Below are 27,485 nucleotides of genomic sequence, written 5' to 3' on the forward strand. Positions count from 1 at the left end.
TTATATATCCTCTGTATGTTGATATTCTTTTACAATATGGTTATACACCATAGCCAGCCTGTGTAGCTCAGTGGATAGCGTCTGCACATCACAGCACTTGGCCGCTTGAAGGAATACTTGATTTTGAGTCTAGTCGGTGAATTTTTCTAAGCATTTTTTTCAACCGGTTCCCGAGTTAGTCTATCTTTGGCATGAGCAAGCGGGTTTTTTCTCCCAGAAACTTTTCATCTCGTAAACTCAAAAAAATCGACAGTAGAACCCACACATTTCAGACATTAAATATATTGTGTTAGGGACCACGAGATGCCAGCACTTGTTGAGCCATCTCGTACTCCCTATACGGGAATAAAAAGGTGTTAGCAGATTTTTTTTATACACCATTATAGTGTAGTTGTGCAACCTTTATACATTTTTTGGATTCTACATTCCTTGTCGGTTATAATTTTTAAAAGTGTTAGAAAGTAATTTAAACTGAATTTTAAAAAAATATATATCTATCACCAAAAATTAAAACTATTTTACAGATTGAAAATGAGCATTAAGGTCAAAAATACATTGCATTCCAAAAGTAATGCTTGTCCATTCCCAGAGTGCAAGAGGCACTGAACCTCGTTAACTTCCATAAAGCAGTTTAGCATACAAAAAAAGCTTGTGCTGATGAAATTCACCATTGGTTACAAGGATACGACCAATCATAAGTGTTGATTCCCATGGGCAGAAATCTCATCTGATAATTAAGCAAAATCACCGAGTAAGTCAGACTGTTAGCACCAATCAATGGGATAGTGATTGCTGTCTAGTAAAATTGGATCTGAAGTTGTGGAACAGCATCTATGCATTGTTGATTTGGCTCCAGTAGAGATCTGTTTATTTCTTAAATTGAAGACATCTGAAGAGTATCCATTTCAAAAATGACAAGCAGTTCAAAGTGGAGGTGAAAAGTTAACTCCTTAAACAGCTGAAGTTTTACTACAATGGTTTTGACCTGAAAAACTTTTTTGGTGTAGAGAAAATGTATTGAAGAGAGGTAGGAACACTACATTTAATAATTATGTGGAAATAAAGTGGAGACTTCAAACAATTTTTTTTATAATTTTTTATTTCACTGATGTTTCTCTTTCAGGAGAAGAGCTACAACAATGGAGGAATTATCATGCATAAATACACTGCATCAATCACATCTACTTCTCATCTAAATAACTACATATTCTCTTCCTGAAGATACTAATTTTAATCCCATCCTGCTCACAAATGTAGGATGGTGCACTTGAAACCACCCTAAAAATTTTCACTTCAACTTCTCTCACAGATGCAATGTTTCTGCTGTTTCACAAGTACTTCCTGGTCACTAACCTTGCAACCATCATTCCTCCACTTTGTGTTGGACCTGTTAAAACAAACAGCTGCCCAGCATCCCTTTTCAGTAAGCTTAACCTGCTTCTCCTCTTCCTCTCTTATACCTTCTACCTCTGTTCTCAGGAACTGCTTCCTCATGAAGTATTCCAAAACAGTCACAACATGCAGTTCTTCAAGAAAAATATAAACTTCTTTACCAACCCTCACCTATACTGCATGCACAGCACTGATGTGTGCTTATAGGTTATTCTTCCTCTCGTGTGGGTTCAATAAAATAAACTAGTTTTCTCCCTCAGACAGTGTCTTAATAATGAACTAGAATTCAAGTATAAATAATATAAAACAAATTCTTCACAGTTCTCTTGTTAATAGTAACATTCTGGTGGGGACATGGGGCCAATAGTGTTGGAAGGGAAATTGTAATGACAATTTTTCTCATTTAATATGACAAAATCTGTTTGATATGAATACAAATACAATTCCCAGATGAATTCTGGATTAAATATTCTTATTACATTACTTAATTTCTGATTCAGCCATATACAACAAATATTTGAAATATTATTTAATCACAATTATTAAAATGTACACCTAATTTGTATGCCTACATTAAAATTCTCAAATGTAAGCTTTATTTTTAAGATCGCACAGCTATTTTGTTTTGTGTTGCATAGTTCACCAAGAAACAAAATAGCAAGATTTTAAAGTACTGTTTTGAAACAAATATACTGAAATCAAATATTGAATAACATTTACACATTTTTTTACATATATGAAAAACAATAAATTATGCCATTTTCTTTAAAAAATGAAGTGATTAATTGTCATTTCTGCACCATAAATGCCAACAAAAAATGTACTCCATGTGCAGTGAAAATGGCAACAAGAAGTTATAATCCTTATGAACTACACTACATAGAGGCACAAATGATGGTGGCACCAATGTTATGTTTTGAATTGTTTTCATGCATATCAGAAATAACTCATTTCACACAGATATTTATTTGGGATCTTCAAGAATACCATGGGCAAGATCTGTCATTTTAGGATATTTTACTTTTTTCTTATCAAGCTCATCCTGAGCCCAGAGCAACAGTTTTAATAAAATAGCCAGTTTAGGAGTTGTAGATTCCCTGTTTTCCATCTCTAAGATGGCAGCATTAACTTCACTAGCAATCTGTTATTTAAAAAAATGAAATAAATAAAAATTAATATAATTTGAAAGCTTATTTCTTAATAAATCTAAGCTAAAATTTGTTTTTCTGGTGTGATGACAATGTACATCAACACTTAAGAAAAATCACATTACCATTGTTTGCCATTTTTGTACTTTTGAAAAATGCAATGCACATAAATATAAAATGAACTCTGAAAATCACCAAAGAATAATGACGAAAAGGTACACGCAGGTGTTACTTCAGTTAGTACTACTGTTTTCAAGAGCTGATCAATCCTTGAAAATTAAGTCAGACCCATATCATGGAACAAAGCCAACATAAAACTTGTGCACTGACAAATACTATGTTTATGTTTCAGAAAGTACTTATGATGCACTGAATATGATCATGATATACATTTTTCAAGTCAAAAATAAAGTCTGACTTCAGAAATTTTGTGAATAAAGAAATGCCAAAGTTGCTGTCATTAATGATATCTGAGGTTGTAAAATACTCAACTCCTTTAAGATCTTTTCATGTAGTAGAAACGTTTGACTTCTGAAAGGAAGTACTTTCAAGGATATACAGCAATTTTTGGTACTATCCAAATATTAATTAACCGAGTATCTTACGTCATAAATTACAAATTTTAAAGCAGCCTATTTAATGTTTTGGCATCAGACATGCTATCACAGCTAATGTTATGAACATCATCAGTTGTGTTAGCATGTCTTTTTGTTTATTTTGTGTAAGTAGTTGTTTAAGAACACATACCTGCAACTCTTCACTTTTTTAATTTCCATCCCTGTAATAGAAGTGGTTCAGATTAACTATATTGCAATAAGTTCAAAGGTATGAAGGCTGAGGTGAAATATCTTCCATTTTGTTTACAATTTTGATATTAAATATAACAGCCATATTGTTGGTATGGTAACATTTTGTTTTGAAAATAAATTATGCAATATTGTGTCTTAAAAGTTACTACAAATCATGTTTATGTGCAAAAATCACTCACTACCTTAAAAAACAGAATGATGATGACACCTATTTACATCTTCTGAAAAATGTGTTTATGCCTATACTGCCAATCATAAAAGGCTTGTTTATTTAGTGTGCTGAAAAATAAAAGTTTCCATTAAGTGTTACTTTTATACACACACATATATATTATTATTATTATTTGTCACCTCCAAGGAGTCCAAAGACTCATCGAGGTAGGGCATCTACTCTACAACTCTGTCTCCACCACTCAAAACTCCAAAAACTGATTGCAACTACACCAACGCCATCTATCGCCGACTACCACCACTGGTATTTCCACGGACATATAAACATAAATCCATGGCCATGGCGGGATTCGAACCCCGCAGCCTTTTGGCTGGGGAGCAGATATGCTAACCACTCAGCCAGCCAGGCTGGCTGTGTGTGTTGTCTTCCCTTCACTTTTATTTATTAGTATAAGATTTCAATGTGAAATTAAACCTAACATAGCATTAAAAAAAAAAACTTAACAATGTATGTGCATACACAAAAGGAATAGCACACATCTATTAATAAACTTCTAGAACATCAGTCAAGATTTGATGCTCTATTGCACTTTTCTCTTAGTTGACAAATGCATGCAAGGAATGTAAGTTTTCTGTCAAAGATAAGTCCCAAAAACTTTGTTTCTGTTGCTACTAGAACAATAGTTTGTCCCATTCTTAATTCAGGATCTGAGTGAAGAGTGTGTTTTCCACAAAAGTGTACACAAAATTTTATCTGCTGAAAATCTGAATCAGTACAAAGGGTCCATAGAGAAAGACTATCACTTACTTACCAAAGTAACCCTCATGTTACAAAGGTGACACTATATTGTGAAGCCATCAACATATAGAGTATTCCCTACAGTGGGAGGAAGCTGTTCAGTGATGGACCCTATCATGCTTGAAAGCTATTAAGTTTATTATAAGACTATTACACTTTTTTTATAATCTTTGTCAAGTAGCTTTATTTTATCCTCCTACATGTTTTGCCAATCTTTTTCTATTGGCATTCAGGGAATACAAACTAGTAAGCTAAAATGAAGGTTACAGGCTAGGTTATAACTGATAATTCTAATTCATACAAAAATTGGTATTGTGCGTGACAATGTGCGTGTCTCGTTAACGTGATTTATTCGTTATGGCTCATTACGTAATTGTTATGAAAGTTCATTTCTTTGATGTTTAATGATCTGATAAAAGTTTTCCAAATTTCTGGTAAAATTAGACCTTGATTCTTGTTTAGGTTTTCAGTTTTACGGGCGACTGTAGCTGCTTCTTTAAAGGTTCTTGAATGGTAGTTATCTTCTATGTATGGCATAAGGCTCTTATCCCACTCAATATGATGGTTAGTAGAGGCAAAGTGGCATGAAAGGCCTGAAATGCCTTGTCTGTTATTTCTGACATATCCTATGTGTTCTTTCTTTCTTGTTTCAAAGCTTCTAGAGATCTGACCTACGTAACTAATACCACATGAGCAAGGTATATTATATACTCCAGAGTACTTGTAGAATGGGTGAGGATCTTTCGGTGATCTTAAAAATTTCCGAATAGTGTTGATTGGTTTGAATGCCACTCTGATCTTATGTGGTTTTAAAAGATTAGCTAATACAAAAGGAATTGTAATTGTACTGATGTATTGGACGTCATCACGTTGTTGATGTGGTATATCAGTAAAGAGAATCTTGTTATAGAGTCTTTTTGGGTAACCATTTAAAGAAAGTTCTCTGGATATTGTGGTTAATTCCGTTAGTAGGTCATCCTTGTCTGTCGTATACTGTATAGCTCTTTTCTTGAGACTATGGATAATGAAAAGTTTCTGAGCTATGTGATGAGCTGAGTTGAAATGGAGGTAATGTCCAGTATTTGTAGGTTTTCGGTATACAGATAGGTTGATACTATTATTGGATTGTTTCTTTATTAAAATGTCAAGGAATGGCAGTTTATCTTTTTCCATTTCTAATGTGAATTTGATGGTATTGTGGAAACTACTGATTTGGTTGAGGTAATTCATTAGTTCTTCTTTCGTATGATCCCATATGATAAAGATGTCATCTACATATCTGTACCAAGTTTTCGGTTTTGGAATGATCTGGGTTAATATTTTTTTCTCTGGATCTTCCATGAATAAGTCAGCACAAGCAAGTGATAGGGGGCTGCCCATAGCCAATCCAGTGAGTTGTTTGTAGATCGTTTTTTGCCAAATAAAATAGTTAGAAGTTAAACAGTGATTGAACAAAGTAGTGATGTTTTTTGGGAATAAGTTGTCTAAGATGTTGATGACGTCAAACACTGGAATGTTAGTAAACAGAGATGTGATGTCCAGGCTTGCTAGTATATCCTCTTCAAAAGTAGGGATGTTTTTTATTTTATCTATAAAATGTTTTGAGATTTTAATATAAGTATCAGAGACGTGAATGTGTTGTTGTAAAATCTTCGCAAGATACTTTGACAGTTGGAAAGTGGGAGAATAGATTCCATCAACTATTGGGCGTAATGGTATACCTTCTTTATGAATTTTTGGAAGGCCATACAATCTAGAAGTAAGTGGGTGCATAGATTTTAGTTTTTTTATAATTTCTATAGGCCAGTTATTCATTCCACGTAATAATTCATTGGTGTCATTATGGTTTTTAGTGGTAGGATCTCTACTGAGAACTTCATATACAGACCTGTCAGATAATAGATTTTTAATTTTTTCTTCATAATCTGAAGTATTTAAAATAACTGTATTATTACCTTTGTCGGCTTTGAGTATGATGATATCTTTATTATTCCTTAATTAGAGAAGCATTCTTCTTTCCATTTGGTTAGAGTTGGTGTTAGGAGATCTTGACTGAGCTGAAAGTAGCATTATGCCACTTTTTAATCGTAAGTCATTAGCTATTGGAACTGGTAGTAATGAGAAGGCTTTTTCTAAGTTGCAGATGAACTCTATTTTAGGAATAACAATCGGTTTTAAAGCAAAATTGAATCCTTTTTTGAGGATAGAGATCTCAGGTTTACTTAAAACGTGTTTAGATAGGTTATTTATCACTTGGTTATCTGGTAGAGACGGTTTGCAGTTGCTATGATTATCATACAGTATATTGAATTTATCAATTTGTGTCTTTTTGCTGTGATTAAATGTTTTGGTAAAACTGTTGCTAATCATATTGTCTAATAGTTGCCATGTCTCAGCGTTTATTTATATTTAATATGATATTGCCATTGATGCCATCTGTTCACGCCTATAATCTTTCTCAGGACTCTCATATCTGCGGTCTCTAGTCTTTGGTCAAGTGTTTTACTTCTGACCCAGCTCTCAGATCCATAAGTTAAAACTGGTTTGAACACTGTCTTGTATACAGCTAATTTAGTGTTTCGACTAATTTCTCTCTTATTCCATATGAATTTATTCAATTGACTTCCCACCATACCAGCTTTGCTGATTCTGTTGTCTATTTCTATATTTAATTTACCATCTTCAGTAAAAATCGTGCCTAAATAGCCGAAATGTTTTACTTGTCCCACAGGTTCTCCATTCACAACACAGTTGACATTTTCAATGATTCTGCCTATTTTCATTGTCTTTGTCTTTTTATTCCTGACCTTCATACCATATCTATTACAACAGCAATTCAATTTAGTCAGAGAATCTTGCAGACTTGTAGCGGATTTATTTAGAAGTATAACATCATCTGCATAAAGCAAAGAGCTGACATTAACATCTCCAATTTTGATATCATGTTTAATACCACTTTCCTTCATAATGTGATCCATATAGATTATGAATAACAGAGGGGATAATGTACATCCTTGTCTCACACCAGATTTAACATTAAACCATCTTCCTGTACTTCCTTCAATTCTAACTGCTGACTTACAACTCAAATAAAGACTAAGTATTGCTTGATATAATGCCCCATTGACACCATATAACTGCAGCGTATTGAATAGCTTCTCTCTTGGCACCTTGTCATATGCCTTTTCCAGATCGACAAAACTTAAATACAGATCTTTGTTATATTCCCATGCTTTCTCGACTATTTGTCGTAAAGTGAAGATCTGATCCTGACAGCCTCTATTGGCCTGAATCCAGCTTGTTCTTCACCAAGCTTTTCTTCCACAATTCTTCTCAACCGTTTCTCAAGTATACTTGCATAGATCTTGGCAGGAACACTCAGTAGGGAAATACCTCTGTAATTCTCACATGCAGTTTTATTTCCCTTTTTATATATGGGTACTATGAGAGCTCTACTCCAATCATCGGGAATTCGTCCCTCTGTCCAGGCTTTCTGAACTATGCAGTGCAGCCACTGTAAGACTCTCATACCACCATACTTCAGCATTTCTGGTCGAATATCATCTACTCCTGCTGCCTTTCCACATTTTAAGCTTTTGATGGCTTTTTCTACTTCAAGTATGGATATGTATTCCTGACTGCATGCCTGGTCAGTGTTTTTTACCACTGCTGTCATCACTGCTTGTTTCATTTAGCAGTTTTTCAAAGTAATTACTCCATACTTCAAGCATATATCTTTTTCTCCCATTTTCATGTCATCTCTAATTCCTTTTATAGCACTCTTTCCTCCATTCTTAAGCTTCTTCAACAACCTCCAGAATATTTTGCCACCTTCTTGATATTTATTTTCTATATTCTTGCCAAAGTCCTCCCATGACTTTTGTTTAGCTAGTTTTACACAGTGATTAGCATTCTTGCATTTGTCTCTATATTCTCTAAGAGCACAAGCTGACTTATTTGACAGGAACTTTTGGTATGCTTTCTTCTTTTCCTTCACTGCCTCTTTAACTTCCTGTGTCCACCAGGGAGTTCCGATTTTTTTATCCTTACAGACAACCTCACGACATGCCTCTCTGGCAGAATCAATCAATGTTTTCTTCAGAGTTTGCCACTGAATCTCCAAGGTTTGATTCATGTTCTCAAACTCTTTCATTTTTTCTTCAATAATCTTTGTGTATTTTAGTATACAGCTCACATCTGAGAGTTGCTCAACTTTTATTCGCTTTAAAACTTTCTTACATGTTATTCTTTTCAATATGAAATTCAATTTTATACTGCTCAAGACTAAATAGTGATCACTTCCAATTTCAAATCCTATGTACATCTGGTGTCCTGCACCAGGGAGAAAACATCACTATCAACAATAACATAGTCAATGAGACTTTTCTTATTCCTAGCCTCTTCTCTCCATGTGAATTTGTGCACATTTTTATGTTGGAACATGGTGTTAGTAATAACCAGTCCATGTCCTGAGCAGAAATCCAACAGATATTTGCCATTATTATTAGCTTTGCTCTTTTCTCCAAATTTTCCCAAAATATTTTTGTATGTCTTACAATCATTTCCTACTCTGCTATTTAGATCCCCAACAAGGACCAACTTTTCATTTTTCATTGTGTCAGTTGCTTTTTCTAAACCCTCAAAAAATTCCTCCACTTCTATCTTAGTAAAACCTTCTGTGGGACCATAGGCACAAATAAGTCTCATTGTCCAGTTCCCCATTCTCATATTTGCCCACATTACTCTACTTGAGACTGACTGCCATTCAAGAAGATTAGCCTCGTATTTTGTGTTGAATACTATGGCTACTCCTTTTCCTTGATTGTCATTGCCTGAATATAACATTTTGTATTTATTGCTCAGAAAGATCTCACCAGTTTTGGTCTTTTTTGTTTCAGTCACCCCTATTATGTCGATCTGGTACTTATCTAATTCCTCAGCTAGCTCCATTTCTTTGCCATTCAGGCTTCTTACGTTGATAGTACCGATCTTTAACTCTGGTGATGTTGAGTTGGGGTTTATTTTCAGATTTGTTCCAGTAGCTGACTTTTCGCTGTTTGCCCTGGTTCCCTGGCGAAAACAACGGGGGCCTTGTTTAACCGGGCGACGCCCCAGCCGGCATGAAATTTTGTCATGTTGTACCATCATTCAATGTTTTGGTTTAACCAATAAGAATACAATTTGGTCGGCTAAATCCCAAATTGCCAGCCCATCCTCGTCCGTTCAGTATCCAAGTAGATACCCAACAGGGTGCACCACGAGAAGGTGAGGATTGGACATTAGGTCAGAAGCCCTGGTCAGTTCTCCGCATTCCTTTAAAGGCTATGTGGAGGTCTCCTCTCAGTTATACAGCTTTGACCCTTAAGCACCCCATTGAAATACTCTGCTGTTATAAATGCTGAAGGCTTAGGTGTATCAAAAGTAAGGACGATATTCCTGGGGTAACATCCCAATGTATCAGGATGCACCTTCACACCTGTCATTCCCTGATCATTAAGCTCTAAACAATTATCCTTATCAAGAACATCAAATAGATCCCATTCTATATCACTACTCTACAAGAATTGATTTTATGAGGTATTACTGTGATTGGCATTCCAGTCCACACAGTTAGCCTAATGGCTATGCGCTTCGCAACCATATGCCTGTGGAAGGAGTATCCTAGGTTTTCGATTCCAGTCTACGACGCGAGGAGATTAAGGATCTTCCTCAGCCATAGCCAAGTTAGCCGGTCTTGGGCGTGGACAGCAGGGTCCTCCCCCCCAGTTTATCTGGGGGTTTCATCCCGCAAGCAAGCAAACCGGCCAACTTAGCTATGTCAAACAAAAAGTCGCATCAAAAATGTAACATGCGGACCCTGCATTGGAAGCGGGATAAATGCGTAGAGGAAGAAGACTGTGATTGGCATTCCACCCATTTTGAGGAACTGCTCTCAGCAGTTCCTCAAAATGACGCAGTATGATATTTCAATGCAGATATGATGTTTCCACAAAGACACAACATCACCATAACGTAGGTTTCTTAAAGTTCTAAACCCTTCTGATAAAGGGTGACATTTTCCCTATTGACTTTTCACCAGTTGCTTGGATGACCAGAAGTACTTTATACTGGTATCTTATATCTTTTGTTTCTTACTTTGTTAGTAAATGCTGTATCTATGGTATCAGTACTTGATTAGAATCTTGTTAGTGTCCCTGAAACATTTCAGGATAAAGAATTGATGCTCCAGAAGTTTTTGGTTTGGCATCAGAATTCCCCACAGAGCCAAACATAAGTGCCCACTGACTGGTAAGCAATGACTGTGTTCAAAAGTGGAATGCCAGAGCTACTCTGGACTATACCACCACCACAGCAAGCAATGGCTCCTGATCCCCAGACAATGGAGTAAGAGACTTACTATAACACTATTGACACTTGCAGGCAAGGCAGGACCATTTAGGACTTGTCAAAGCAGAGGACACAGTAGTGCAAGACTACTAGGAATACCCTGCCTGGATGTCCACAGTCATACCACACAGCAAACAGGGCTGTAGGACATTGGATCCCAGTGACAGTGGAGTGGAAGAAAGCACTTGTACTAGCTATTCTGCTGAGTTCAATGTTACTGTTGAGTCATCTTTCAGTGCTGCAATGTTTTTATCTTTTTTCATGTTTTTAAAACTTTCATTATATTTTTTAAGATTATTAGTAGGTTGTTGCTTGTAAAAGTATGGAGGCTGTTTGGATTTGAAGAAAACCTGCAGAAGTCTCAGAATCCTTTGAAGGGTTCTTTCTACACTTGCCATAATATCAAATTTTGGAATCTTATTAGGTAAGATTGCAAAATTGAAACTTCAGAAAAGACACACACACACTGGTTCCAAGAATATATGAAGTCCCTAAGTTACATAAACAGGACTTGCCATTGAGACATACTGTTGATGCAAGATGCTCTCTCAAATTCTTTGTTATCGAAATATCTAGCAAACCTACTTAGTCTTTACACCAGCCAAACATCCTGTTACGTAAAAATACAATATACTCATGAAAAACATCAAAGACATCACAATGGTTCCTACTTATATACTTGCAAGCTTGGCTTGGACACAGTAAATCTGTTCGCCAATGTACCAAGAGTAATATACCAAGAGTATATTACCAAGTATGTACCAAGAGTAATGTTCGCCAATGTACCAGAAGTAATATATATTAAGGATACCAAGAACAGACCATATAAATATTGCAAGACCTCTATCTACCAGACAGTGGATCTATTTAGCCACTGCATCAATAGCACATTTCTCAAATTCCAAGATGAATATTTTGAACAAAAGGACAGATTAGCAGTGGGCTTTCCTCTCTCCCTCATCAGGAAACTGGTCTTTACTGTTTTTGGATGCACTAGTTGAGCTATCTGAACAAAACACACTCAATTTCTCAGTCTATAAGAAACCAACACACACAACGTCATGTACGTGGCACCTCCATTCACCACCCAGCGCAAAAAAATAGGCATCATCTGTTTCTGACATGACAGGGTTTACAGGATTTCCACTAATATAGAAAAAAAGAACCAAAAGTTACAATATCTGAGTTCAATCGTACCATTTTTTGGTAGGAATGAACTCGGGTATTGTAACTTTCAGTACAGGAAAACCAAAACTAGAGGAGCAGTGATTCTCCTGTGTGTGTGTGTGTGAGAGAGAGAGAGAGAGAAGTTTTTTACCTTGGGGATAATATATATTAAGGATACCAAGTAATTTTAAATAAAAGGTTTAAATTTTAATAAAAGGTAGTACTTGGGAGAAGGAGTAAAAAAACCAAGTTTATAAAATGACTTGGTATTCTTAATATATATTATCCCCAAGGTAAAAAAACTTTTCACATCTTTATCTCATCCAGAGTTTCTTATTCAAAGTAAAAGCACCTTGTATAGGTAAAGTTGATAAGGTTCTGTATTACTAAAAACCTTGGTATTTCAGGGTCTAGCTACTCACTGAGGAGACCTCAAAAAAGGTTGAAACCGGTCTGGGTAGTGACCCCCCCCCACACCCATAATGTATAACAGTATACATCTCTTAGTGAGAATAGTGATCAGAGCTTTGCACTACCTTTAGACTTGAACTACATTCAGGCACAAACTTAACTGTTTTGCTTACCTAGGAGAAGGAGTAAAAAAAAAACCAAACCAAAACGAAATGATTCTGCCAAGTTCTTATAATTTTTTCAGTTGGGGGTGGCCCGAAATGCCTCTCTGCAGCCCTGTTTCCATGTTCTTTAGCACACCAATAACACGTAGCTTGTATGCAACATTGTAGCAATGCAGACGTTTTTCAGCCATAATTTGCCAAGAAATTTAGAGAAAATTTAACGGCAGAAATTTATCACCGTTCACAACAACCGCGACAACAAGTGGAAAGTTTAAACGAACAGGAACACAGCTGTGATCGTCGATGACAGCGCATGTGCATCCACTGAACTATACGTAACTAAAATGCTCTCACACACCGCAAGGAAGTAAGAAAGAAATCGCATAACTTGGAACAGAGAAAATTTCCAGAAATGAAAGTAATAAAAAACTGAGTATCGGCATATAGGATGCACCCTGTTTTTCAGACCTATTTTCAAAGATAAAAAGTGTGTCTTATATGCTGGCAAATACAGTATATCCCATGAAGGTAATGAGCTTTTATAAAAGCAGTGGTAAAAATATCTGTGGAGTACTAAGAAGAAAACATTGATTCAGCCAGAGAGGTATGTGGTGAGATAATCTGCAAGGATAGAAAAATCAGACTCAGGAAGTTAATGAGGCAGTCGAGGAAAAGAAGAAAACATATCAAAAGTTAGTGGCAAGTAAGTCAGGTTGTGTTCTTAGAGAATATGGAGAAAAATGTAAAAAAAGAGAAGCGATCTGTGAAGCTAGCTAAATAAGTCATGGGAAGGCTATATTTATAAACCCAGTACAAACCTACAAGATTACCTGACTAAATTGAATAACTTGTAATAAATTTTGTATGAACATTAACAATAAAAAAAACAGACACTGAAAATAGGCAGAAACATTAAAAACATCAGCCGTATTTATGGATGGAGAACATATATAACAAGTAAAACATTTCAGCTATTTAGACAATTTTTAGCGAAGATGGCAAATTAAATATCGAAATAGATGACAGAATTAGTAAAGCTGGCCTGGTGAGAAACCAGCTGAAATTTTTATATACAGTAAGAGAAAAATTAGTCAGAACAGTGAATTAGATGTATACAAGACTTTCTAACTTATGTATTTTAACTTACAGATCTGAGAGCTGGATTAGAAATAAAACACATGATCAAAGACTGGAGACCACAAATATGAGAGTTCCGAGAAAGATTAGAGGAATGAACAGATGGCATAAATGACAGTATAATATTAAAAATTAGGATATTGGGAAAGAATTTGCCATTGTTAACATTCAGGAATGTGTTAGCAAAGCTAATCTCAGGTGGTATGATCATGTATGCAAAATAGGAGAGGAAAGAATAGCAAAACAAGCATTCTTTGCCAGGCAGGCAGGAAAAATAAAAAAGATGTAGGCAGACTGATACAGAAAAAAAAGTATCTTGGAAGACAGAAATATAAGATCTGATAATGTTGGAGCCTTGACATATAACAGATTAATTTGGAGCAAAATTGTTGATCAGGAGTCGATTGGACTTCAGCAACACTATGGAGCATCCTTTCCACAAATGTACAACAACAATCAATCGGAATTTTGGACCATTCTTCTTGTAGACATGTAGTAAACTCCTGGACTGTTGTGGGGGGCAAATGTCCCTTGACCTCATCCAATGCTCCAGTTCATCTTACAGATGTTCAAATAAGGCAGAGATCAGGGTTCTGTGGAGCCCAGTCAAGTGTGATGTTCATGTCTACAAACCACAGTTACAGCAGCAGCCTTATGACATGGTGTCTTGCTGAAAGAGACAATGGCCAGTTCTGTTGAAACGCCACAAAGTAGGAAGCATTGCACTGTCCAGAGTGTTCAATATTCATGGCACCACAAACAGAGCTCAGAGGCCAAACCAATAAAATTAAGCACACCATCACATTGCTACCTCCAAATTTCATATTTGGGTTACACGCTCTGGTGAGAGATGTTCACCTGGCATCTGCCACATCCACATTCATCTATAGAGGGTATAGCATGATTTGTTGCACCATAACACAGCTTTTCAAAAGCTTCCACATCCCACTGTACACACTTTTTTGCACCACTGAAGACAATGCTGCATGGTGGTTCAGGTAACGTGCAGCTTGCATATTGCAGTCCTATCATGGAAACTCATGTTGTCAGATTCGGTTCTGAATGTTTTTGTGCATATTCATGTTCCAATCAATGGAACATGAATTCAGTGAACTCCAAATTCAGTGTGTTAGCAGATGAATGGCGGATTTTATATATACTATCCTTTGTAGCACCCTACAATTATGTTCGGTGAGTGTGGCAGATCATTCATTGCAGGTAGCACTTGGAGTTTGGCTCCCTGTGCTTCCATCTCAGTATGGTACTACTGATTGTTGATCAGGGATGGCCCAATTTGTCAACAATGTGCCAAACAGATAAGCCTGCAACATGGCATCTTATCACAATGCCTCTTTCAAACTCTGTCAGTTCCCTTCTTGTAGCCCTTTCACCTAGTTGCACTGATTTGGGAGCATCATATTCCTCCAATTTATAACTGCTACAAACAGCAAACATGTGACCCGTTACATGGCACAATGCACCCTGCCTATAGGAATGTCCATGACCATAGTGTATATATATATTTTATGTTAACCAACCTTTGGTATATACCTTTTGTTGCTTACTTGAATAGCTATATGATACTGGGAATGTGATATGTTACTCTGACAAGATAAAATAACCTATGATAAAGTTAATTTTTTGTGAGTAATTATATAACATGAATCATATATTTAATAACACTTGCATAATAAATGATTTTAATGATTTTATGTAGCTACCCTTTTCACTACCTATTGCCAGTCCCTTCTGGACATGGGACTGCAGTCCCCCCCCCCTTAATTCTCTGTGTTTCAATGAATTGAGATATATCCTTCCAACATTAATATTCTGTTTTTTATTAATAAAAAAAGAAAAGGTTTCAAAGAAAAATAAAAACAAGTGATTACTATTATTTTAATAATTTTTTTTTTTCTCTACGAAAGGGGGTCAAACAAAGACAAATTTAGCTTAACTATTTCTTATAAATTGAAATGAAGAAATCCATCAACTAGTACTCAAAAAGATTATAAAATTTGTTTACACACAGGGGTATGTAAACATATTAATGTCACTAAATGTTCTTAAAATCTATCTATTTACCTTTTGCCTATGCGAAAGATGCATTAAGTCACCAAACGGAGACTTCTCAGGTTCATCAAATGCCAGGAGAGCTAATGTCCTTTCCAGTTCAGATAAAACTTCTTGATTCTCTTCACCTCTTTCAGCTAGTTGCTCTTGGGCATATTTCAAGGCTTCTTCTGTATTTCTCTCTCTAATTAATTCTATTAAATGTTGTTGCTAGAAAGTAGAACAAACATTTCTCGATAATGCAAAGACATTATTCAATGTCCTGTAAAACTGAAATCGAATAAAAGTTTAGCTTAAAATAAAACATTGTATCTATAATTAATTCGAAGATGATCATCAATATCTCAGTTCAGCATATAAATAGTCTGAGTATAGTAATGGTCCACCTGTAAATTTACTTTCCAGAACCTTCTCAGAAATATGAACTTCAGATGTGAGAGAAGCTTACATTTTTGAGTCAAACAGAGAAAAATTTTTCAGAATATTTATGATAAAGTAATTCCTGTCCATGAAGTGCTTCATTAGCATGTTGAAACTCTCAGTAACTTAAAACTTCAAATACAAAAGATTGCATTTTGAATACTGCTATTTGATGCATATTGCATTTAAGTTGAACTGTTCATTTCACCTTTCAACTACGCATTTCTGTTATTTTCAACATATTTTAATCTAGATAGCAAACTTATAGTGGTAACAACACAGTATGTATGCGGAAATGGAAGCTTTCAAATATTGTTGAAACTTGCGTTTGCAAATCTTCAATACCAACAAAAGTTTCCTTTTGTTGGTATTTCCAAGTTGCACGGGAGATAGCATGATATACAGGTATAAAATTACTTTAAATATATTATTCATATTATAAAATGTGTTATTTAAATAATTCACTTAAGTTTTCTCAATAAATATTATGCAAAAGAAATAAATCCCTATCCCATCCATGATACTAATTTTAATATAGGTTTACAACTTTTCACGGTGGGAATCGCATTAAAAGGTCATTAATTTGCACTTAGAAGATGCAATAAATTTAGTTAATTTTAAATAAAAAAATTTGATGATCAAGTGATAAGAAATTTCAAATAAAATTATAAGCAAAATAATAATACAAATGACAGGATATCTGAATAAACAAAATTTTTTTATGATTTCAGATTTTCTTATGTCTGAGCTAAGATTTCTGTAGTTATGTTGAAATGCTTCCAAGTTCTGATATAAAGACCACAAAATTCTAAGAGAAAACTATTGGTTTCACACTTCTCTACTAGTTTCATACGTCTGTCTGTATACTACTTTGGGAGTGTTAGATATCAGTTAAACAATAAGAGACCTTTACTGTATAAAAGCTGGACTCGGTAGTTGAAAATTGGTTAAACAATGGATGCCTGATGGCATTTGTAGTAGCTGGAATTATAACATTTCAAAACAATGTGCATCATATCAAATGTCTATGTGCTTGATAATAATACCAGACTTGATAATGCCTTGGAGGATTTATTGCATTGAGTAGGTGTGCATAGAAATTGTAAAGCTTCCTTGAATTTTCTGACAAAGCAGTTATAGTCTATTATAGTTTTCTGCCATAGTAAGATAAGCTAACCCTAATTTGTATTTTCTCTTCTACATGTCTTTGGCACATCCTGACATGAATCTCTATCTCTGGATCATCCTATATATAAAACATGTACCACATGAATAGTAGATTTTACAACCTCTGGTTTTTTAAGGGGGTGCATGAAAATGATTTAGGAGGCAAAACTCTTGAATCATAGGAATTAAGCTACTTTTATGTCATGTTTTCAAAGTACTTCAGAAATTCTGAATTAAAACAACAAGGTCTCGTTATTTTAATGATCTCTAATAAATTGTGCCAGCTTGGTTAGCTGAGTAGTCAGTGTAGCTGCTCTTCATCCAAGAGGGTGTGGGTTCAAATCCAACTGTGGGCACAGATGTTTGTGAGTGAACTCCCACTAACTGTATGGAAAAGGCATCTGTAACCTTACCAAGTCTAGTGGAAGGCTTCATTTCCTCAAAACCCTATGAGGCATGGCAGTGACCATATGCCATCCAGTGATGTCAAATGAGAATAACTAATGAACTCTCCTAAAGAAGTGTATAAAAAAGTATATGAAACTAGAAGAGTAAAATTAACTAAGTTTTTTTCATAGAATTACGTGGTCTTAATAAGAGAATGTAAAAGAATTTCAATATAACCACAAATCTCAGAAGTTCATTACAAATCATGGAGTTTACATATAAAACAAAACATAAAAATATATATATATATATATATTAACAGACTTAATTTATACATAAGATGTAGGGACACGGATGTTATACCTAAGTTTTTAAAGCTAAAATGCAAGTTTCATTCTCTAAAAAAATAAAATCTACAAATGCACCGTTCAACACAGAATAGGATTTATACAAAAACCGACTTTTAAAAAAAAGAGTTTTCAAATTTTTACCAAAATATATATATAATTAAAGCATAAAAAAAATTATACTTATTTAAAAATTTTTCAGTTTATTTAATATTATGGAATTAAAAAAATATAACAAAATAAAACATAACATACATACAAAACCAAATAAAAATAACTAAAATCCATACAAAATATAAATTATAAATTTTTATTCCATTTAGTATTTTTCTTCAGGAAATATGATTTCAAAAAACATAAAATGCCAACTGAATGATTACTTACTCTTGTTCTTATTCTAGATACAAAATTGCCTGAAATAAAAAATACTCTTTCACTGGCTATTGAACCTTGGTTTTATCGTTTTCAGGGCATCAAACAATAAATCTAAATTCTTCATTCTTTTATTGGTTGCCTCAAATACTGAAAACCTCGACCTTCAGTGTCTTCGGATTTGATATTATTTCTTCAGGTTCCTCAAGAAACCTGTGAAATGATTTTTCCATGGCTTTTTTTTTTACAGCATTGCCTTGATGATTAGTTTCTCCATCTCTGATATATTCATCATCAGAATCTATTTCCATACAAGAATTTGGATATATTCTAGACAATATTTTTCCAGATAACTTAATAATATTGAGTTTTGAAGCTAGTGGAAATAGACTAGATTTTTTGTTGAAATGTTTTGTGGATTTTGCAAATATAGCAAAAGGGTTACCAGTCCAACTTGTCTTCTTTCTTGAATTCGTACTTCTAAAGCATTTAATAATTTGGAACTAATTTCAGTCTTTAAATTTTTTAGTTCATTTAACAGAAATTCAAATATGCCTTCACTTGTTAATAAATTGGCATCTTGCTGCCCTAAGGCCTCAGCTGCTAGACGTACTGGTCCCAACACTTTAAGAAGCTCCATGATTTTAGGATATTGAGCTTCATTCCACATATGAGAATCACCAATATCATTCAAAGCTAAAACAACACATTCCTTTAATGTTATAAATCTTTCAATCATGGCCTCTGAACTATTTCATCTCGTTTGGCAGTCAAGAATCAGACTTAATTCCTTTCCTTTCCGTGTTTTACATAATTCTGAAGGATGCTATCTCTTATGGGAGATTTTCTAAAAAATTTGCACATTTTTCTAGTTTGGGAAATTGATTGTTTGTAATTGTGAGACATAAGGAATCCCCAGTCATTATCTAGAGCGAGAGAATTTTAAAAAATCCTCGCCATAGTCATCTTCACACTCTATGTCATCTTCCGATTCCTCACTTGTAACATATACATCAGTTTCAGCAATTTCTTTATTTTTATATAACACATCAGTAACTGCATTTGCATGTCAAACATTCGCCTGACTGATGAAGATTAGTTTCACTACAATATGCTTGTGCCCAAGGCAACTTCAAGGAAAAAATTAGCGTTTTTAATTAAATAATTAATTTTTACATAATAATTCTACTATCTAAAATTGTTTTTTTTTTTAAATTTAAAATCCGGTTTTCAAATTTTACAAATTTATCCAATAAAACCGGTTTTTAAAAACAAACAAACCCTAATACAGAATATATTTGTGGAACAAGATTTGAATTACCCAAGAGTGAGTTCAGCATGTTTGCACCACTTTCACTCCTTTCTCAACTGATATCTGCACTTCCCACAAAGCTGTGGAACATCATGGGCAATCTACTAACAAAGTATTATCAACTCTAAAAAATAAAACTTAAATTCAGTGTAAATTCTTTTTTTTTACGTAACATGCTATAATGTGAAAAAGAAAACGTAAGACAAGCATGTACACTACAATAAAGTCATATTTAATCTTTTTTCCAGCCTGTAGAATTAATCCCAAAATGGACATACAGTTAACGTAGAAAAATGATCTTGAAGATTACCAAAAGCCTCACCATATCTAATCTATATTTAAACAGCAGCTGTATTACTAGAAGTCAGGCAAGTCAGAAATATTTCAGCAAGATGAGGCAGGGAGCCCCATCTTGCTGAAATTTTGTTATTTAAAAGATTTAATCTCTCTAGTTCAGGAATGAATAATGTTTGTAGCAAAATTGGTGTATCTTGCACCAATGACTGTTGACTTTTCAAACAAAAAAGAAAGGACCAAAAATCAAGACTTCCTGAGGGCAAACCATAAAAAATAAAATTATTAGTCTGAATTCACAAAACTAATGCATAAAAAATTCCAATAATTAAGCTTTCAAATTGTGTTTCCTGTAAGTTTGTAACATTTATATACATTTGTAACATCTAAAAATCTTGATCTTCCATAGTAGGATGGAAGTTATTTTTTATCATGTCAGAGTACTCCCAAAATTCCTTGTGAACTTATTAAAGTTTAAAACTGCACAAAGACAATTTGGAAGTACTCTGACATGATAGTAGCTTTCATCCTACTATGGAACATCAAGATTTTTATACTATGCAATATCTCAAGGTAAAAGTATTATTTATTAAATATACTGCCATATATTTCAGTCTAAAATTAACAGACCATCATTAGTGGCTTAAAAAACAGTTCTTACAAGGTAGAATGCAAACAATTCATTTATTCAAAACAGAATGAGCCATGTAATGGTAAATCACCAATAGTGCTATGCTTTAAATTGAATATATATAACTTATAATATCATAGCCGAGGCGTCGAGAACTGCAATCCGGGATCTCAATGAGAAATATGCTACAAGGACTCTCTACATATTTCAGCTAAACATCAACGTAACTCAAAAAAAGATGGAAGAACTTAAGAACGTTCGATACAAAAATAGCATGCTTACAAGAAACGAAACTAAATCAAAATCTGAAGCTTCAAATCAAAGACTATTCAACATTAAGGAAAGACAGACCGGATCGTTCTGGCAGAGGTCTAGCTATACTCCTACAGACCAAACACATCAAATATAAAGAAATCGTATCAACTACAAACAGCAGTATAAATAGTAAACAGAGGCTCAAACAGTCAAGTTATTTCTACCAAAACGCATTATTACAATAATCAATGCATTTTCACCCAGACAATACAGATATAAATACAGAACTACTCCAACAACTAAGTCAAACAACATCAGACGCAAAGATCCTTTTAGGAGATCTAAATGCCTAAAGCCCAACTTGGGGCTCCCCAAAACTATATCGGAAAGGAGCACAAATAGAAGACATAATCGATGATCTAAACCTTGAGATCATAAACAAGCAAAATACATATCTGTCAAAAATTTGACAGATATGTATTTTGTCAAAAAGTGGAAAATATTATTTTCCACTGGGAAAGACTCGCAGTTTCAAAATCTAGAAAACAGATCGACTTAGAGATCCAATGAAATAGGCAAAGAGCCATTCTTTTCCACTATTCCACCAAAAAAAACACAATGATAAACTTAAATCTCCTCAAACTTTGTTCAAAAAAAGATTCACAGCAAGAAAATAAAAGAAAAGGACTTGACACTATACATCACTTAAATAATCCAAACCATGCCATTGCCTACACCAGGGGTCAGAACCTTTTCAGACTCGAGGGCCACATTCAACTTTTATTTTTAATAATCGGGTCGCAAGCGTTTAATTAAGACAAAATAGTGAGGAGAAAAAAAAATACTTAAGTTATCAGTTTTTATGATATCAATCTTGAAAAACACAGAAACGTTTAAAGTAGGAGATATGAAACAAGCATGAAAATAAAACTCAATGAAAAATTATTATCACCTAAAAACAAAGTAAGATAGTTTATGCATCACAATATGTGTGTCTCCCTGATTAATGTGCCTTTTGTGATTGTTTTCCCTTAGCCAAATTATCTAGATCCACTTTATAACCTGAGGTGCAAATTCGAATCGAAGCATGCAAATATTCAGTCAGTCAGTCGACAAGAAAATTTATTTTTTCTATCATGGCAGAAAATGCTTGTTTGCAAATGTATGTGATTCCAAATGCGACTATCATCTTCTTTGTGAAACTGATTAATCCTTCAAATTTTTTTGCTAAGCATCAATAAAACTTTTGGACATTTTCTAACGAAAATGCATTCTTTAATGTTTCATTGTGTTGTAATTCCAAAACTTCCATCTGTAGTTGGTTTGGTACGTCATCAATGTCGACATTAAAAGGGTTCAAAAATAATCACATTTCGATGCCATTTTTATATGTAAATCTTCAATAGTACCAACAAAAAAATTTTCTTTTGTGTTTGCCATTCAACTGTAGATGCAAATTTGCAACAAATATATTGATGTAGATTTTCTTCCATCATATGTTTCTTCAACATACATAGTTTGCCTTCAAAAGCTTTTATGTCAGAAAACACTTCTGCTAGTAATTTACCTTGGCCCTGCAGGTTCAAATCAAGTTCATTAAGGTACTTTGTAATATCTACCATACATGCAAGAGACATAATCCATTTTTTATTCGATAGTTGTGGGACAGTATTTTCGTGTTCCATCATGAAAATATCTTTCTTCACATAAATTAAAAAATTCTTTTTAGTACAGCACCTCTACTTAACCATCTAACAGCTGAGTAATAGATAACGTCGTCATACTCCAATTCTATTTCTATCAAGAATTCTTGAAATTGGCGGTGTTTCAGAGCGTTGTGTCAGATGTAATTTACAGTTGATATCACAATGTCCATAATGTCTTTCATTGATAATAAAATTTTGCTACAAAGTGCTTCCTGATGAATGATGCAGTCGAACACCATTGGATTATCACAACCTAAATTCTGTAATTCTGTAAATCGGTTGTCACACTATATAATTTTTTTCCAGTCCAATTCTAAAGAATCAATAGTTTCTTTTACCTTTATGAACAAGTCATTGCGGGTTGTAGTACCTTTTAAACCACACAAACTGGCCGATTCTTCATGAACATCAAAGTCACTATCGATGCCCCGAATAAATATCATTAACTGCGCAGTGTCGGTTACTTTAGTACTTTCATCCATTGCCTGAGCGTAACACTCAAATGATTTTGCTTTAAATTTAAGCTGCTCAAATAAATTGATACCGATTTCTTCTACTCGCCTTGTACAAGTCCTGACAGATAACTAATATTTTGTAATAACGTCTTCTTTTCTGGGCATATTTGTTCATTTTCAGCTAATAAACATCGTTTAATAAATTCTGCATCTGTATAACACCTTCCTTCTTTCGCAACAAGTTCCCCTACAACATAACTAGTACGAACAATTGATTCATTAGGAATACTTTGCTTCTTAAATATGTTTTGCTGAGCAGTCAAAGAAGCTTGTAATTTATTAATTTGATTTTTTCCAAGTTCATGGTTCGAATTCGTGTATTAGCTTTCATGTTCATTCTCGTAATGACGTCTGATATTATATTCTTTCATAACAGCAACACTTTTATGACAAGTAAGACAAAGGGGCTTACCCCCATTTTCAATAAAGAAGTACTTGCTGTTCCATTCATCATTGAACCTTCTTCCTTCATCTGCAATTTTAGGTGTTCTTGAACCCATTTTTGAAATTATTTTTAACAAATATACATCCTCTGAAAATAATAGTTGATGTTATTGATTATTAAATTATATTAAAAGACAGACCAAGGAATGTGACTGCAAAAGTGCGCCAAAATCTCGGTTGTTGTCGTCGGATGAAGTCGCCTTTGTTATCCCCACTCCTGATGACTCATGCCAAGTTGCATGGCAATATCACGAAGTATAGGTATAAAATTATTTTAAATTTATTATTCATATTATAAAATGTATTATTTAAATAATTCAACATACAGGGCACGTGCTATGTAAGTATGGTCAACCTTTTATGGGCTGCCAAAAAATGCACGTTTGAGCCGCCGGTTGCTGAACCCTGGCCTACACTGATGGAGGTTCAGGGGGTTTTTCTAACTCTACCTGGAGGTGAGGAAATGCAAATCAAAACCACAGCTGGCAAAATAGCTTTAAACTTCACTTGTGAATTAATAGTCATACAAGCAGCTCTCAAGTTCTATCTCTCTAATCCAGTAATAAAGATTACAGAAGGAATAACCATCTACAGTGACTCAAAATCTGCATTAGAAGCATTAAAAAATGGAAAAACAAAACTCACACAGGAAATTCATGAACAACTAACAATTTGAAAAATAAGAACTGTACACTGCAACGGATACCAGCCCATGTAAATATTGAAGGAATGAGAGAGCAGAGAGACTAGCCAAAGAAGCAAGATACTTACCTCAAAAATTATACCCACTATTACTAACTGATGCTAACACTGTCACAAAAATAAGATTGGTAAAACAAACTATCAAACTATAAGCATGAAATCAGCAAATTAATTTATTAGAAGCATGTAATTAGCAAAAAAATTAATGAAAATAGAGATATAACCACAATCGTCACCAGACTAAGGATGGAACATTTTAAAGGCATGAAAATTCATCCAGACAGTAGTAGGAGCTATGAAACATGCAAAAACTGTCCAGGAGTTGAACTAACACCTGTTCATATTTAATCTTGTTCAGCAATTGCTGCTGCTCTACAAAAAATTGACAATAACCCTATAGAAAAGCTCTACTCCATCAAATTTCAACAGATTGCCAAAGCAGTTCTACACATCTATGGTCATATCTAGAAGCTCTTCAATGGACTCGACAACAACAACAACATCATACTCAACAGATCATCAGATAGATTTGGTATCTAGTTGGTTTCTTAAAACCTTATAAAATACCATTTTTGTAAACACTTTATAAAATACCATTCTTGGTTTTAATAGTAATTGGGGAAAAAACTTCAATGATGTGTTATTCTAATCAAACTTTCCCATATTTTTGATAAGGAGAGGCAGTCATTCCAATTCAAGATAGGGCAGTGAGGCATGGCTTCAGCACTCTCCTTAAATAAGTGTTTAAATTTGTACCAACATTTATGTAGAAGGTGTGTTTCAGACTTTAGACCAAAGAATGTTGTGGCCTGTCTCTATTCTGTGTTGGGCTAATCCAGATTTATTGGATTTTTTCTGGAAAATATGTGATTGATGTTCTGATATTATTTTTTTCCATTGAGCGTTAAGTTTGTCTAAAGTAGGAAAGATGGCAGTCAGATGGAACTTGGTATAAACCTGAAAGAGACATAGGAGAGCATTTATCTTCAATATGTTGAGAGTTCATTAATAGGAATAAAAGCAGATACTAAATCATTTATCTTCAATATGTTGAGAGTTCATTAATAGGAATAAAAGCAGATACTAAATCATATTTCTTCAGAATTCTGGAAATTGGTTCTGAAATGCTAGAAATGTATGGGATTGGAACTTGACGAACTGTTTCCTTGTTGTCTGGGTTAGGTTTGTAGGAGTCACAGATGTTGTGTAGTCCTATGGGAAGCCATTTAATGTCATATATCGTTCAATATTTGAGAGTTCAAGAGTTCTTCCTGTAATTGAGGAGTCGAACAATCAGTCTTAGCTCGCTGAATTAAACACTTTATGCTTCCTGTCTTTTGAGAAGGATGATGTGCAGATTGTAACGTCAGTGAAAGTGGGTTTCTATAAACTGATGATTAAATTACATGATGGTGAGCAGATGAGAAGAATGTCTAAAAACGTATGTCTCTAAAATTTCTTGTCTCTTTCAATTTCCATAGTGAATATGAGGATGTAAAGTATTTATAGCAGCTAAAAGCGTTGGTAAGGTATCTATATTGTGAGGCCACACTGCAAAAACATCTATATATCTAACCCAAAATGAAGGTTGAGGGTGTATAGATGAAAAAATGATTTAGAGCATTTAGAATGCTCTAAATAAAAGTTTGCTAAAGCAGGGAAGAGTTGACTTCCCATGGCAGTTCCTTCTCCTTGATTGTAGAATTTGTTTTGACAAATGTAGTATCCAGAATGCATCACGAATTCAACAGTTTTATTATATCTTGTGGGAATATTCCAGAAAGTAGTTGTAAAGTCTCTTTGAGAGGTACGTTTGTAAATTAGGATTCTACATCGAATCTCACCATAAGATCAGTAGGTTGTATGGAGACATTTTTTAACTTGTCTAAAAAATTCTGTCAAAAGACAGAAATTATAAAGTGTTTAATTCGACAAGCTAAAACTAATTTTTAAACTTCCCATCATTTACAGGAAGAACTCTCAAATATCAACAATATATAAAATTAAATGGCTTCTCAGAAAGGACTATACAACATCTGTTTGACTCTAAACTTAACCCAAAACAAGGGATCAATATGGCAAGTTCCAATCCCATATATCTCTGGCATTTCAGAACTGATTTCAAGAATTCTGAAGAAATGTGACTTAGTAGCAACTTTTATTCCTATTAATATACTCTCAAGATATTTCCCCCTCTTCTAAAGATAAACACTATGTCTCTTCCAGGTGTAAACCAAGTTCCATATGACTGCCATCTTTCCTACATCTGATGAGTTCCATTCAGATACACATTATTTTTTTTTTTAAATTATGTATTAAGCAGTGACAGAATGAAGTAGCTAGGATCACGAGTCTTCAGACAGGAGGAGACCTAGCAAGAAGAAGCATTAAGCAATCTTAACAGAACCGGAAAGAAGAAAGGATTAATAAAATTCAATTCTCCTCTCCCCCAATTTACTATGATGTAATAGTTCTGGTAATACTGTCGTGAAATTTAATTTAGTGTTATAATTAAATTCACTTGTGTTTGCCTCCATAAAGGGAATCAAATTTATGTTTTTTTTTTTTTTTTTTTTAATGTATGGCTAATTTTGGCAAAGTTATATAATGATTACAAATGACAAGCACATGGAGTTGGCAGTATACCTAGTTCAAGCACAGAGCTGCACTTTCAGCTAACAAATAAGTATGAAGCTGGAATGATTATGTGCAGAGAGAGAGAAATAGACAGCAAAGAAAGAACTTAGCAATGTAACAGGGTGGTTACAGTTAGCCATTTTTGACAGAAAGGGTTATATGAACATATTCGGAGACCAATGGATTTATCTGGAAGTAATGATTTCTTTCAGTGTAAGAACACCAGAAGATAATATAGAAAAAGGCCTCAAATATAGTTTTATTGTAAGGAATAACTGCACTCAAGTTTGGAGAAAGTTTCAACACGAGGTATGTCTATTGTTTATTTAGTGTGTGTATTACAGAATACACATTCGAATAGAAATAGAAGAATAGGAACTGTAGAGCAGACAGTTCACTCTAATTTTACAAGGGAAATTATGATGGAATGCAAGTATTTGATACTGTTCTAGATATGCTGAATGTATTTGAATATTTAATAGGTATTTTTTTATTTATTTTTATTCCTTCACATTGAAGGGAAAAAAAAAGTATTTATGAATGGCTTATCTGATAGAATGGAACTAATAGCTTCAATAATAATAGAAGTTGCTAAAAGTTTTAGAAAATCATTACCAGCAAATAGAACTTCTATAGAAAAA

The 27,485-nt window shown here is 34.2% G+C and overlaps 1 protein-coding gene across 1 annotated transcript in view; it reads right to left on the reverse strand.

Moving 5' to 3' along the window:
• Positions 1-1,088: 1,088 nt before the first annotated feature.
• The window catches only part of LOC150097437 (glucose-induced degradation protein 8 homolog), a 96,758-nt gene continuing 70,361 nt past the window's right edge, over positions 1,089-27,485 (reverse strand). Inside the window, exons 4-5 of the mRNA XM_090406795.1 lie at positions 15,668-15,865; positions 1,089-2,533 (exon numbers count right to left, since the gene is read on the reverse strand). Coding sequence (XP_090262921.1) covers positions 2,357-2,533; positions 15,668-15,865 — 375 coding nt within the window. The 3' untranslated portion in view covers positions 1,089-2,356. The remainder of the gene's footprint in view (positions 2,534-15,667; positions 15,866-27,485) is intronic.

This window comes from Typopeltis vanoorti, chromosome 17 (genome assembly GCF_054136105.1).
Source record: "Typopeltis vanoorti isolate ZY-2024b chromosome 17, IOZ_Tvanoo_1.0, whole genome shotgun sequence".
In the NCBI taxonomy this organism is placed as follows: domain Eukaryota; kingdom Metazoa; phylum Arthropoda; class Arachnida; order Uropygi; family Thelyphonidae; genus Typopeltis; species Typopeltis vanoorti.